At 45.5% G+C, this 10,503-nt stretch overlaps 2 protein-coding genes across 2 annotated transcripts; one reads left to right on the top strand and one right to left on the bottom strand.

Annotated features, from left to right (window-relative positions):
- Nucleotide 1: 1 nt before the first annotated feature.
- Nucleotides 2-4,184, top strand: CSUI_007868 (cdk5 regulatory subunit-associated protein 3). The gene is made up of 3 exons (XM_068068011.1): nucleotides 2-1,152; nucleotides 1,649-1,745; nucleotides 2,307-4,184. The coding sequence occupies exons 1-3, from the start codon at nucleotides 827-829 to the stop codon at nucleotides 2,445-2,447; spliced, it is 564 nt and encodes a 187-aa protein (XP_067920014.1). The 5' UTR covers nucleotides 2-826; the 3' UTR covers nucleotides 2,448-4,184.
- Nucleotides 4,185-4,273: 89 nt separating this feature from the next.
- Nucleotides 4,274-9,920, bottom strand: CSUI_007867 (phosphorylase family protein). Its single transcript, XM_068068010.1, has 6 exons — nucleotides 9,586-9,920; nucleotides 8,765-8,954; nucleotides 7,790-7,991; nucleotides 6,984-7,209; nucleotides 5,750-5,992; nucleotides 4,274-4,850 (listed from the first exon to the last, which is right to left on the bottom strand). The coding sequence occupies exons 1-6, from the start codon at nucleotides 9,586-9,588 to the stop codon at nucleotides 4,740-4,742; spliced, it is 975 nt and encodes a 324-aa protein (XP_067920013.1). The 5' UTR covers nucleotides 9,589-9,920; the 3' UTR covers nucleotides 4,274-4,739.
- Between the last annotated feature and the right edge of the window lie 583 nt (nucleotides 9,921-10,503).

Raw genomic sequence — 10,503 nt, 5'->3', positions numbered from 1 at the left:
AGAAGAGACGAGAGGGATAGGACTGAAACGGTGCGATAAGATCTGAGGCGGGGATCTTCTGATGAGAACACAAATGCACACACAGAAAGGCGAAAGACAGAAAGAGTCTAGGACTCGGCATTTCTCTAGACTATTTGTTAGGTATTCTTGCTACATTGGAGACGGCGTAGCTAATGTGTATGTAGACATGTGTCTCTTAGCTAATGTGGAGACACGTGTCTACGTAGCCATGTGTATGTGTGTGTGTATTGGTGTATGAAAGAGGGGGAGGCAGATGGATAGATAGGTGGATGTAGATAGATCTGATAAGGAAGTTAGTCGTGGGGAAGGGGAAGGACGTCGTGTCGAAGGAGAACAGAGGCGAAGATCGAGAGGTAGAGTATCTTTCTCATATGCACATACAGACAGATCTGTTCCGACGTATCCTTTCACATGTGTAAACAGCATCTGAGCTTCTTGTGAAACAATACGAAAGACTACAGCCGTACGTCTATGATCTGTGCGTCTCTTGTTCTTTCTATCCGTGTATTCTGCATACCTATAGACAGACATACCTTCCTGTATCTTCATTCTATCTACACATGTATCCGTACGGCATTTTCCTTCCCGGAGAACTGTCACGTGTCTTGGTGTGAATGCTTTCTCCTCTCTTTCGAAGCTTCTATGAAACTTCTTTCCTTTCTTCTCTTTGTTTTGAGTGCTCTTTCTGCTAGGCGTTTAAGTAAAGGAAGAGAGAAAGAAAGCTATTTCGATCAGGATCGGCTAGTACGTGAGGTGATGGATGGTTGAATGCCTTGTTTCTGTTGACGTGGAGGCTTTTATCTGAATGATAAAAAGTGTAGTTGCTCATGATGAAGATAGAGTGCCTGGTCGAAGGACGTTGTGCGCAGGCGTGTGTACACTGGAACTGCCGGGTGTCTATACACCTCAGACTCATCTTTCTTTTCCCTTTCAAAAGGGCGAGAACAGAACAGAGATCAATCTGTGGATGTTCTTTGCGGTCTTTTCGCATTCTTTGCTTTTGTCGTTTTCCTCTTCATGCGGACAGCTCGAAGAATGGCTCGACGTCTGTTTGAAATTAGAGGAACTCCTAGGGGGTCGAGAGACTGTCGATCTTCTTCAACTCAAGAACAGCGAAAAGCAAATGTCCAGGTAAGCTATACTCATTCTTATCGTCATCAGGCAGATAGATAGATAGATAGAGTTTTTCCTCGTACATAGACTCTTGAGTATGTTTGGATATTCTTCGTGCTGATGGATAGATACCGTTGACGTTTCCCCCGTGAAGCAGAATCGAACTTCGAAAAGGGAGCAGCCGAGTGTACGGACACTTGAAGGTTTACTGTCGACGAGACAAGGAATGGTAAAGAAAGGAAGTGAGTATCTTAGGGAGATTCTTATCATCGTCATCTTCTTTGTATATACCCCCGCCCCCGTTATAGAGAGATATCCTGAGGAAAGACCTAGAAAGCTTTGTGTTCGATTGGTTGCTACAGGTGAGTAGTCGAGTTTTCTTCTTCTCTTACTTCCAGTGTCTTTCTCAACTTGTGTTCTTCTCTCTGGTGAAAGTCAGCTGACGTGTGAGAATCTTCTCATTCTTTTTTTCTGCTTGTGTTTGTTCCTTTGTTTCTTTATCTCTTCTTTGAAGACTGAGCGCTCAGATCTCCGAGGCGAGGTCTCACGCTTTGAAGCCTCTCGCGACCTCTGTCCAACTTGATAGGCGTCGGGTGGAGCTTCAGGATGAGGTATGAGAAGATCTTCCCTTGTAATCTTCACGTATGCAGACGTGTTAATACATAGTAGTATACACCATACATTCATATAGATGTATATGCACATACACCGGTAGTCTATACGAATGTAGAACGGGAGGGTTGTTGTTCTGCTCGTCATGCTGTCTTGGGCTTTCCTCGTCATTCCGTTGTCTCACAGCGTGGCTCATGGTAATTGATCGTATCAAGTTCGCGCATACTGAATTGCAATACAGAAAGAAGCCTATATACTCATAGACATTGTAAGTATGTATGTTCATACAAATATACTGCGTCACATATTGAGAGAGAGGGAGAGATGTATATCCATGGATGAGACAAGGCTACGGTGTATACGCAGATTACGAGATTTGTGGTCTGATGTAGATAGAAAAAACAATTGGTCGGTTGCGTAGGCCTTTTTATTTTCTTCATCACACTGAAGTCTTCCTTTCTTCAAACCACACGAATGAAAGAAGGGTGTGGATGTACAGGAGAGAGCGTCAGTCACTTCTCACAGAGGATGGTTGTCTGTCTGTTTCTCTGTCTGTACAGCTGAAGGAGGATCAGAAGCAACTGCTTCTTCTCAAGAGAGAGGCACGCGAGTTACGCAAAGCCATTGAAGATGCTCTCAGTGGAGTCGTCAAGGGAGTTAAAACTAGTCTTGTTGGTATCCAGCCTGACAAACTTGCTTAACTCTACACACATATATATATAGATAGATAGATAGAGACATAGATGTGTACGTTGCCCATATGTATAAATATATGTATATAGGCAATATACATATGTGGTATATGTGTGGATGGCTGGAGTACAGCATGGGGTTAGAATAGGAATGAGTAGCTAGACAAGGATGAGTTAAAAGATGTGCATGTGTCTGTATGTTCGTGAAGAGCTAGCCTGATGGTTAGCTAGCGTGAGAGACGGATGCATGCAGAAAGACTGCTTGTCTTTGGGTTAAAGACTCCCTCGGTCACGTATGAGAAAGAAAAGACACATCGCACGACTGAGCTTCGTTTCCAATGAGACTCGCTCCTTACAAATGACATCGAAGGACTTTCTGTATCAAGAGGAGGTCGAGATGGTAGGACAGGCTTCTTGTCTAGGTCTCTCTCTCTCTGTCTCTCACTCTATATGTACATCTATAACTATACATATGTCTCTACATATCTATCTATCTACCTATGTATTCGTACGTATGCCTATCAGGCTACTTATTGTTCTATGTGCATTCAACGATGTGTGTATTTACCCATATTCATCTTACATTGTAAAATTTCTGGGAGAAAACGGCAAGGAGAGAAAGACGAGAGAAAGCGTATTTGTTTTAGCCTCTTGCCCTCTTTGCCGCAGTCTTGAAGAGGCATGCGAGAGAACCTCTCTCATCATCTTAAATCACCTGAGATAGGGGAGCTTATCTCATTTATTCACTAAGCAACACTGGCAGTCCGTAGATAGATGAATGGTAAGCGCTTACAAATACCCCCTATGCACATCAGATATCGTATGACCCAAGATGTAACCATCAACAGTAGACTTCGAGAGCTCTATCTCTCTCCACGTTTGCTCGAAAAGCTTCTGCTTTCTCTCTCTCTCTTCGCCTGTCACCTCATGTACTCCTCGTCCGTTTACGATGCGTGTATGCTAGACTTTTTTCTCTTCACATTTGTTTAGTGCATGCACGCATGTGGGGAGTTACTCGCTTGCATTCACAGCTCAAGCATAAGGAAGCTAGGAGATACTCTGAATATGTAGCAGTCAAGAGGATTCGAATTACGGTGTTTCGCTCAGCCAGGATGAAAACTTTCTATCAAAGAGAGAGGAAAGCTCCTTCTTGTATTTAGAACATCAAGAAAGATATATCTTTCCTGTTATCTAAGTTTCCAAGAAACAACCTCGGGAATGCATGACGAGGAAATCGACTGACAATTGAATAACGAGGAGATATCATGGCGTCGCTCAATGGCCACCGATCCCTAGTGTATAGACACGTAGAGAAGACAAATAGCTGTAAATACATACAAATGGAAATCGACGGAGTCGACATTGATTGATGGATTGATAAAGGCGGAGGCGCGCCTTTCTCATATGAAAGAGGAAAACAAGGAAGAAGCCGACTACGACTTTTAGCAGGCCTATGGTCACCATCTGCTTCTCTACCTGAAGCGCATAGAAGCAGACGGTGATCGTGACACTGGATAGGGTGGGTCCAAGTCAAACTCCGCATGTTGAGCGTGCGCCATCCAAGCGTGAAAAATGGCCCTACAGTCGTCAAGTTGTCGTCCTTTTCATACCCATATAGGTAGATGTATAACTATCATGTGTATGTAAAGATATGGTCAAAGCCTATCTCTCCTCCAATCTGCCGCATGTGAAATATCTCGGGAACTTACCTCTTCTTGGTATACATAACACCATGTATATTGGAGTCTATGCACACATGTGTATACGTTATATATATATATATATGTGTATAATACCATATATATATATATATACATATATTGTATACACATATGTGTATCCACACATATGTATATATGCGCATCGGGAGGTCGAGTGTTCGAGAGGGAAGAGGTTGACATACCACACCCCATCCACGGGACCCACACGGACAACGAAGAAAGAAGCTTTCCTTGTCGACACACCGTTTTCCATGCAAGCATGAACTGACACGACTTGGACGCATCATCCATCATGTCTCTATCAAATCAAATCTACACTGTGCATGCATGCTTGAAAGGAAGTCTTGTACACGAGGTACTGGAAGTACCGGTTTTTCTCCCGCCAGCCGCACGTAGAAAGAGAAGACGAGGCGATGAGAAAGGCAATATAAAGCATTCCTGGTCAAAAGGGTCCTTCGTGTCTAAGGTTTCTTCGTGTCTCTCTTCGGGTTCTTCTCCACGATTCTACGGAGAGTGAAAGGAACTGCTTTTTTGACTGAGAAGAATGCAGAGAAGAAATTCTTCCTGATTCGCTCTCTCCTCATGCAGGTACTACACACTTCGGGGGTGTATCAGTGAACTCAGGGAGAGACACAAGTGCATCGAGAACAGCTTTTCCTGCAACAAGGACAGCTTTCTCTTGGTCTTCATCCTGTAAAACAGAGCAGCCAATACACGAGCAAATTTCTATCTTGGTCCTCATCATTCTTCTATCTACCTTCTATGCTCCTCTCCTGTCGACGGCGAAACAGGGTGGCGCATGGACATGTTGTATGGCAGGGGGGGTGAATGCATGCAGCTAGCTATAGGCACATGTTGGTTTTTGTGGTACTTCGGTGATGGGTTGTGAAAGAGAAAGAGTCACATAGCATAGACGAAATCACGATACTGCTGACGAACTCTCAAGAGAACAGACAGAAGGAAAGCTCCAGAGAATGTATAATAGGCGTTGGTGACTAGATACTGTAGATGCATGCAAGTTCTTCATGGTTTTGTCAAGATGTATACAGGAAGCCCAGACAGACTGCGTTACCTAGGGGAAGAAGCACTTGATCTCGTCAAATGTCGAGCTTCTCAGGTGACTCCATCCGATGCCCTAATACCTCGTGTTTTCTCCCAAGAAAACATGAGAAACAATACCTTAATGGACGATGTCTCCTTCGGCCTTTTAGATAGATACGTAAAAGCCCGAGACTTTTCTCCAGTCTACAACCACACACTAACAAGAGGCGAGGGATCCGAGCCTGCTGCTTCCTTCCTTCTGTTCATCCGGTGTAGACAGATAGAAAGCATAGATGGGTGCATGCATGCGCTTTGTCTGATCTCTCCCGATACATTCACGTGTATACACATGTTTGGTTATATTGATACCTATGCATGCATCTATAGGTACACCTCTCCTTCTCTCTCAATACCTATGAAGCGAAGAATACACCAAAGCACCCGCCGGGCTTTGTTCCAGGGGGAGTAGAGTTAAGCATGTAACAACAAGCGACAGAAAAAGAAAAGCTGTTCATTTTCTTCTTCTTCTACATCTGCCTCACTACTCACCGTGACATGAGCGGTGAACTCCGGATTACTCCGATTGACAATGCCCACCATAACAGCTGCTGCTCGAGACATCCTTCGCCCTCCTTGGTTCTGTCCTTCTTCGTTCTCATCGTGCATTCTTCCTCGGTGGTGCATGAGGTGGAACAGTTGATGCGTCTCCATCTCTAAGCTATGCACTCCCAAGATGGAGAATTGATCGACAAGATCTCGATTCTCGTCATTCCACGGGGGGCAGGAACGTCCCTATACGACATCATTAGAGTCGAGGGATAGGAAGGAGATAGATACTTCACATTCAGAGGCTTTCCCCCCTTATGGAACTAGACACTCTAGGAGGAGTCTAAGATCGAGATAGGGTGTATGCGACGCGTTCTCTACCTAGGGAAAAAAAGCTCTGTTTGACTCTCGCTCTTTCTCTCCGTTATGTCTACTCTTTTCAAGGAGAAAGGTGATCCACAGGACACATTCAACATGCTTGTGACTCCACGCAGCTAGACTTGAGCTTCACCTTGTCTCTCTGCGAGAGCTTCTCCGTGCTTTTCTCTTTCTTGTTCTTGTGTTGTACTAGCTAGCTACCACTTCTGGTTCTATACAGGAGGCTAAAGATATGTTCAGAGGGACTTCAAACTTCTTCTTACCTGTGACGAGTGGATCACATTTCCTCTTCAGTAATGCTTTTGTATGTACACGGTTTACTCTTGGAAGAGAGAGCGTAAAAAGGATCGCTTCGAAACAATCTAGAGAACGCAAAGATGAAATAAGGTTTCTAACTCCTTCTACGTGACTGAGTTGAACACAGTAGAATCGTCTTTACTGACGTCACACTTCCGATATCACCGTGAAGAATACGTCTCTCAAATGTATATATGTCACAGCATTCCTCTATCTTTATGTACATGATACCTACGAGTCTCCATCTCTAGATTCTACATCTATGTATATATACATGTATATATGTGTAGACAGATGTGTTTCTATGCAGATACAATCTTCGATCTTCCACATCCATTCAGCAGTAGACTGAAGCATTCCGCTATAACAAAAATAAATACCATCTTGAAAGGTGTGATCGAAAAGACACCGCCACCCTCGAGTGCCCGGACTGCGCACTACAGTCGTTCAGATGGATTTCCTCGGCACCTTTGAGCTGTCTATACACCCACGTGCGGGCGTACCACACATCCACGGCCCTCTATCCAGAGAGACAGTAGAGAGAGAGATTTGTATGGTTTACCTGGCATGAGAAGAAGCTTTCTCCACTACAGTTGAGTCCTTTCTTCATCTTCGCATTCTCCCCAGACTTGCTGATGCCTTCTTCAATCAGCTCTGTAAGCTGAGGATCTGCTGCGATAGGCTGAGAGAGGAGATAACTTTGCTCTTTAGAGCTCTTACATTCTAACGGGGAAACCGCACCCGTCTTAACATCTACACTTACACCTCCATCAAAGAAGCAATAGTTCCTGAGAGCCAGATATAGCAGGTGCAGTCTTTCGAAAAGCATTCAAAAGACAGCGAGGTTCGTAGATGGAGACGTGTACATACGAAGAATATGTATGCATGAGTATGCATCTATGTATGTATATGTGCAGCGAGAGAAGACAAGAGTCTCTCACGTAGTATCTCCTCAGGTATTCCAACTAATAGACAGAGAGAAAAAGATCAAGAAAGATAGTCTTAAGCAGTCAACCTTGGAACACCTTTTCAGTGTCGATCACCGGAGATGTGTATGATGGATACATAGAGAGAGTTCTACATAGAAGAAGAAGATTCCACACCTGTCAATGACAATGAAGATGCCATCCCATCTTCACTAGAGAGCTCTCCAGAAGAGACTTTTTATGAGCATCCGTTGAATCCTAACCCCCCTTCAGAGGATGCTAAGCAGACTGTTTCCCATTCAAGAGCTACACTCGAGACCCTCCATGACGAACAGGGACAACATCAGAGAGGATGTCTATACAGCTTCACTCTCCTTCTTCGTTGCCCGCCGAAGTGTTCCTCCGCTAGAATATCTTCTCCGTCTTCTCTCTTGCCTCTTACCGGTAGGCGTACATGCTCTTATCTACGAGCATGAGAGTTCCTGGGGGTGTCGTCTTCTCTAGAATCCCGCATGTACCGATACGTACAACAGCCATCGGGCCGCCTCCAAGAAGAAAGGAAGCTTCACGGAGCATGAAATCCATCATTGGCGCTCCCATGCCTATCGAGATGACTGAGATTTTCTTTTCTCCCCTGTAGGTTCCTAGAACACAAGCAGTGAGGAGAATGAGGTCAAGGATTTCTTCAGGATGCACGCCAGGTGATATATTCAAGTTGACGGGGACTGTAAAGAAAAGAATGATATAGGCAAGTTTCCGTCTACAACGATGAGAGTCTACATCGATACGGGAGAACAACAACTCAATCTAGCAGTACCTGAGTCCATGCACATACCCGTTCCTCATCACGCGTGCATCCCAATATGAACATATATGTACCCATCTATACATATCCGTATATATATATATATATATGCAAAAACCAATCGCCCGCAGAATCTAAGAGGTCCCATCGCACTGAGAAAGTTCAGCTAGTCGTAGAAAGCTCTGTCATCTTCGGTGGTCGGAGCTTATACATATGGATACGCATGTATCACAATACGTGTAGATCTTCAAATTGAGGGTATTCATATGTCTATGCATATGTATACATATCTCGGTATGCTGGTATGTAGGAAGCAGTTGCACGCTGTCGTAGCACGAGGAGAGAGGTATGCAACACAACACAAGGATAGATACAGCAGGAGAGACTCAGCTATAAGAGGTGAGAGGAGCTTCACTCCAAGCAGTCTAGTTAGTCAAGTTCCATAACGTAGTAGACGTGCCCATCGGAGATACAGGTGTCTGAACACCGTTGCGTGATACAGGTATACAGAGAGATACACGTATTAGACAGGTAGATTCACGCGAACGTAGGAGTAAGAGCGACGAGCAATCAAGAAAAACAAGAAGAGAAAGGAGCGTAGATGTGAATTACCTGTAAAAGTGGTGAATTGTCTGTCTGACCGTATAGACTTGACATCTGTAAGAAAATGGTTAGCTAGGAGAGCCGCGCGTTTCTCACTCCCTACTGTAACAATAAGAGGAGACAGCTCAGAGGCCTTCAGGCCTAAATGATACACCCGCCCATCGGGAGACAGGAAGATATCTTTCCCTTCCAGGGAGGCCTGAATGGAGAAAAAAGCAAGCAGCACCACGTTTCCTTCTACACATGCCGACGATAGAGGTGTTAATGTCTTATCTCCGTAGGAGGGAGCCGAGAGTTGGTCCTCGAACGACTATACCTCTATACTTGAATACGCATGCATACACGGAAATCCATGTGTGGTTCTCCTTATAATTACATGTAGATATATTGAGTCGGAGGACGAGGACAATCGCCGTGATTGTCCCGGCGAGAGTGCTGGATGGGGTTTTACGCAAGATTCTTTCCCTGTAGTGTCTTCAAGGAAAGAAAGACAATCATTTCGAAGTCAGCTCCAGTGAGCTGTCCCTCCCGATGACGGAGTGGCGATGGGTTAACGCAAACAAAGGAAAGAGAAGTTCCTTCCATGAAGATGAAAGCGTCACTAAAGCTCCGTGAAGTGACTCGACAAAGGAGCCGGGGTTCTACGATAACAATCAGAAAAAAGTCCGTGTTATGAAGAGTGTAGAGATGAAAAGAGGATCTTTCCTGTTGTACAGGGTTACAGTTCATGCGCAGCGTCCTCTGTAAGGCGGGGTAAAGCAGAGATGTCACCGCATAGCTACGCCATCAAAGAATAGAGAGGAAGGGCTAAAGTGTTTCCGCAGACAAACCATTTTGCTGGCTAAATCGTCCAATCGTGGGAAAACGAGGTAGACGGCTGATGGTTGAAGCGCCAGCCGGCCGACGAGGGGTAGCTGAAGAAGAGACTGAGCAGCTGGCGGAAAGAGGTTATGACTTGCAGAAGAGATTCCAAACAGAAAAGTGGAGACGAAAATTGAGGACAATTTAGAAGTTTAACTTTCAGGGTGAAACCACACCTGTTTCGGAGACACCGACGAGTAGGCTGAGCCGAGACACCCTGCGTCTACTGTCCCGTCGTCTACTTGGGACAGCTTCTTAACATCGCGCATACAGCAGGTCGCTTGTCAGCGTGCAGGGTCTCAACGGTGAGCGGGTGGAGCCTCGAACAAAACAACTGTCGTCAGGAGAAATACCGGCACAGGGAATGGAGCGAATGCAAGTGACTGCTTCGAGGAGGTGACAGGTCTCTGCCTCCAACTCCTTTGAAACTTGCCGCAGGCGTGGATTAAAAGGTGTGCTCACAGCCTCCTGGAGTCAGAAGAGCCACTTTGGAATGTTGTCAGAGCTCGTTACGGCCGGCGCTGTAGATAGGGAAGTAGGCAATCAGGCGCGTCTTAGTATCGTGAAAGCCTTGTGCATGGTGTGCGGCAATTGATGACCAGCAGCACCGTCAGCGGCTAGCGCGAGAGGGCGGGAAGGCTTCCAACTGCAGGAAGGTTTTGCTAGTATAACCTCCTCTTTAGCCTGATTGGTGTTGCCGTGAAGGCGGCCAGATCGAAGACATCTATCCTGGCAAATCTTAGGGGCCAACAGGGGAGGATAGACTGGAAAGTGGCCTGCCCGGTTGTGTGGCGCGCGTGGCGCTGCGGTGCTGCAGAGTGCAGTCGCCTCTTATCGTCGCAGACCTTCAGTGTGCTGCTACTTTGAAGGTCTGCGACGATAAGAGG

The sequence above is a fragment of the Cystoisospora suis genome (genome assembly GCF_002600585.1).
Source record: "Cystoisospora suis strain Wien I chromosome Unknown contig_4237, whole genome shotgun sequence".
NCBI classification, from domain to species: domain Eukaryota; phylum Apicomplexa; class Conoidasida; order Eucoccidiorida; family Sarcocystidae; genus Cystoisospora; species Cystoisospora suis.
This window is presented reverse-complemented; position numbering and strand designations above follow the sequence as displayed.

Coding starts and splice junctions, on each gene's coding strand:
- CSUI_007868 (XM_068068011.1), top strand. CDS start 827: ATGATAAAAAGTGTAGTTGCTCATGATGAAGATAGAGTGCCTGGTCGA. Junction 1,153..1,648: donor AGCGAAAAGCAAATGTCCAG/GTAAGCTATACT, acceptor TCTTCTTTGAAG/ACTGAGCGCTCAGATCTCCG. Junction 1,746..2,306: donor GGGTGGAGCTTCAGGATGAG/GTATGAGAAGAT, acceptor CTGTCTGTACAG/CTGAAGGAGGATCAGAAGCA.
- CSUI_007867 (XM_068068010.1), bottom strand. Junction 7,210..7,789: donor AAGAGCATGTACGCCTACCG/GTAAGAGGCAAG, acceptor TCTGGCTCTCAG/GAACTATTGCTTCTTTGATG. Junction 5,993..6,983: donor AAAGCTTCTTCTCATGCCAG/GTAAACCATACA, acceptor GATGTCGTATAG/GGACGTTCCTGCCCCCCGTG.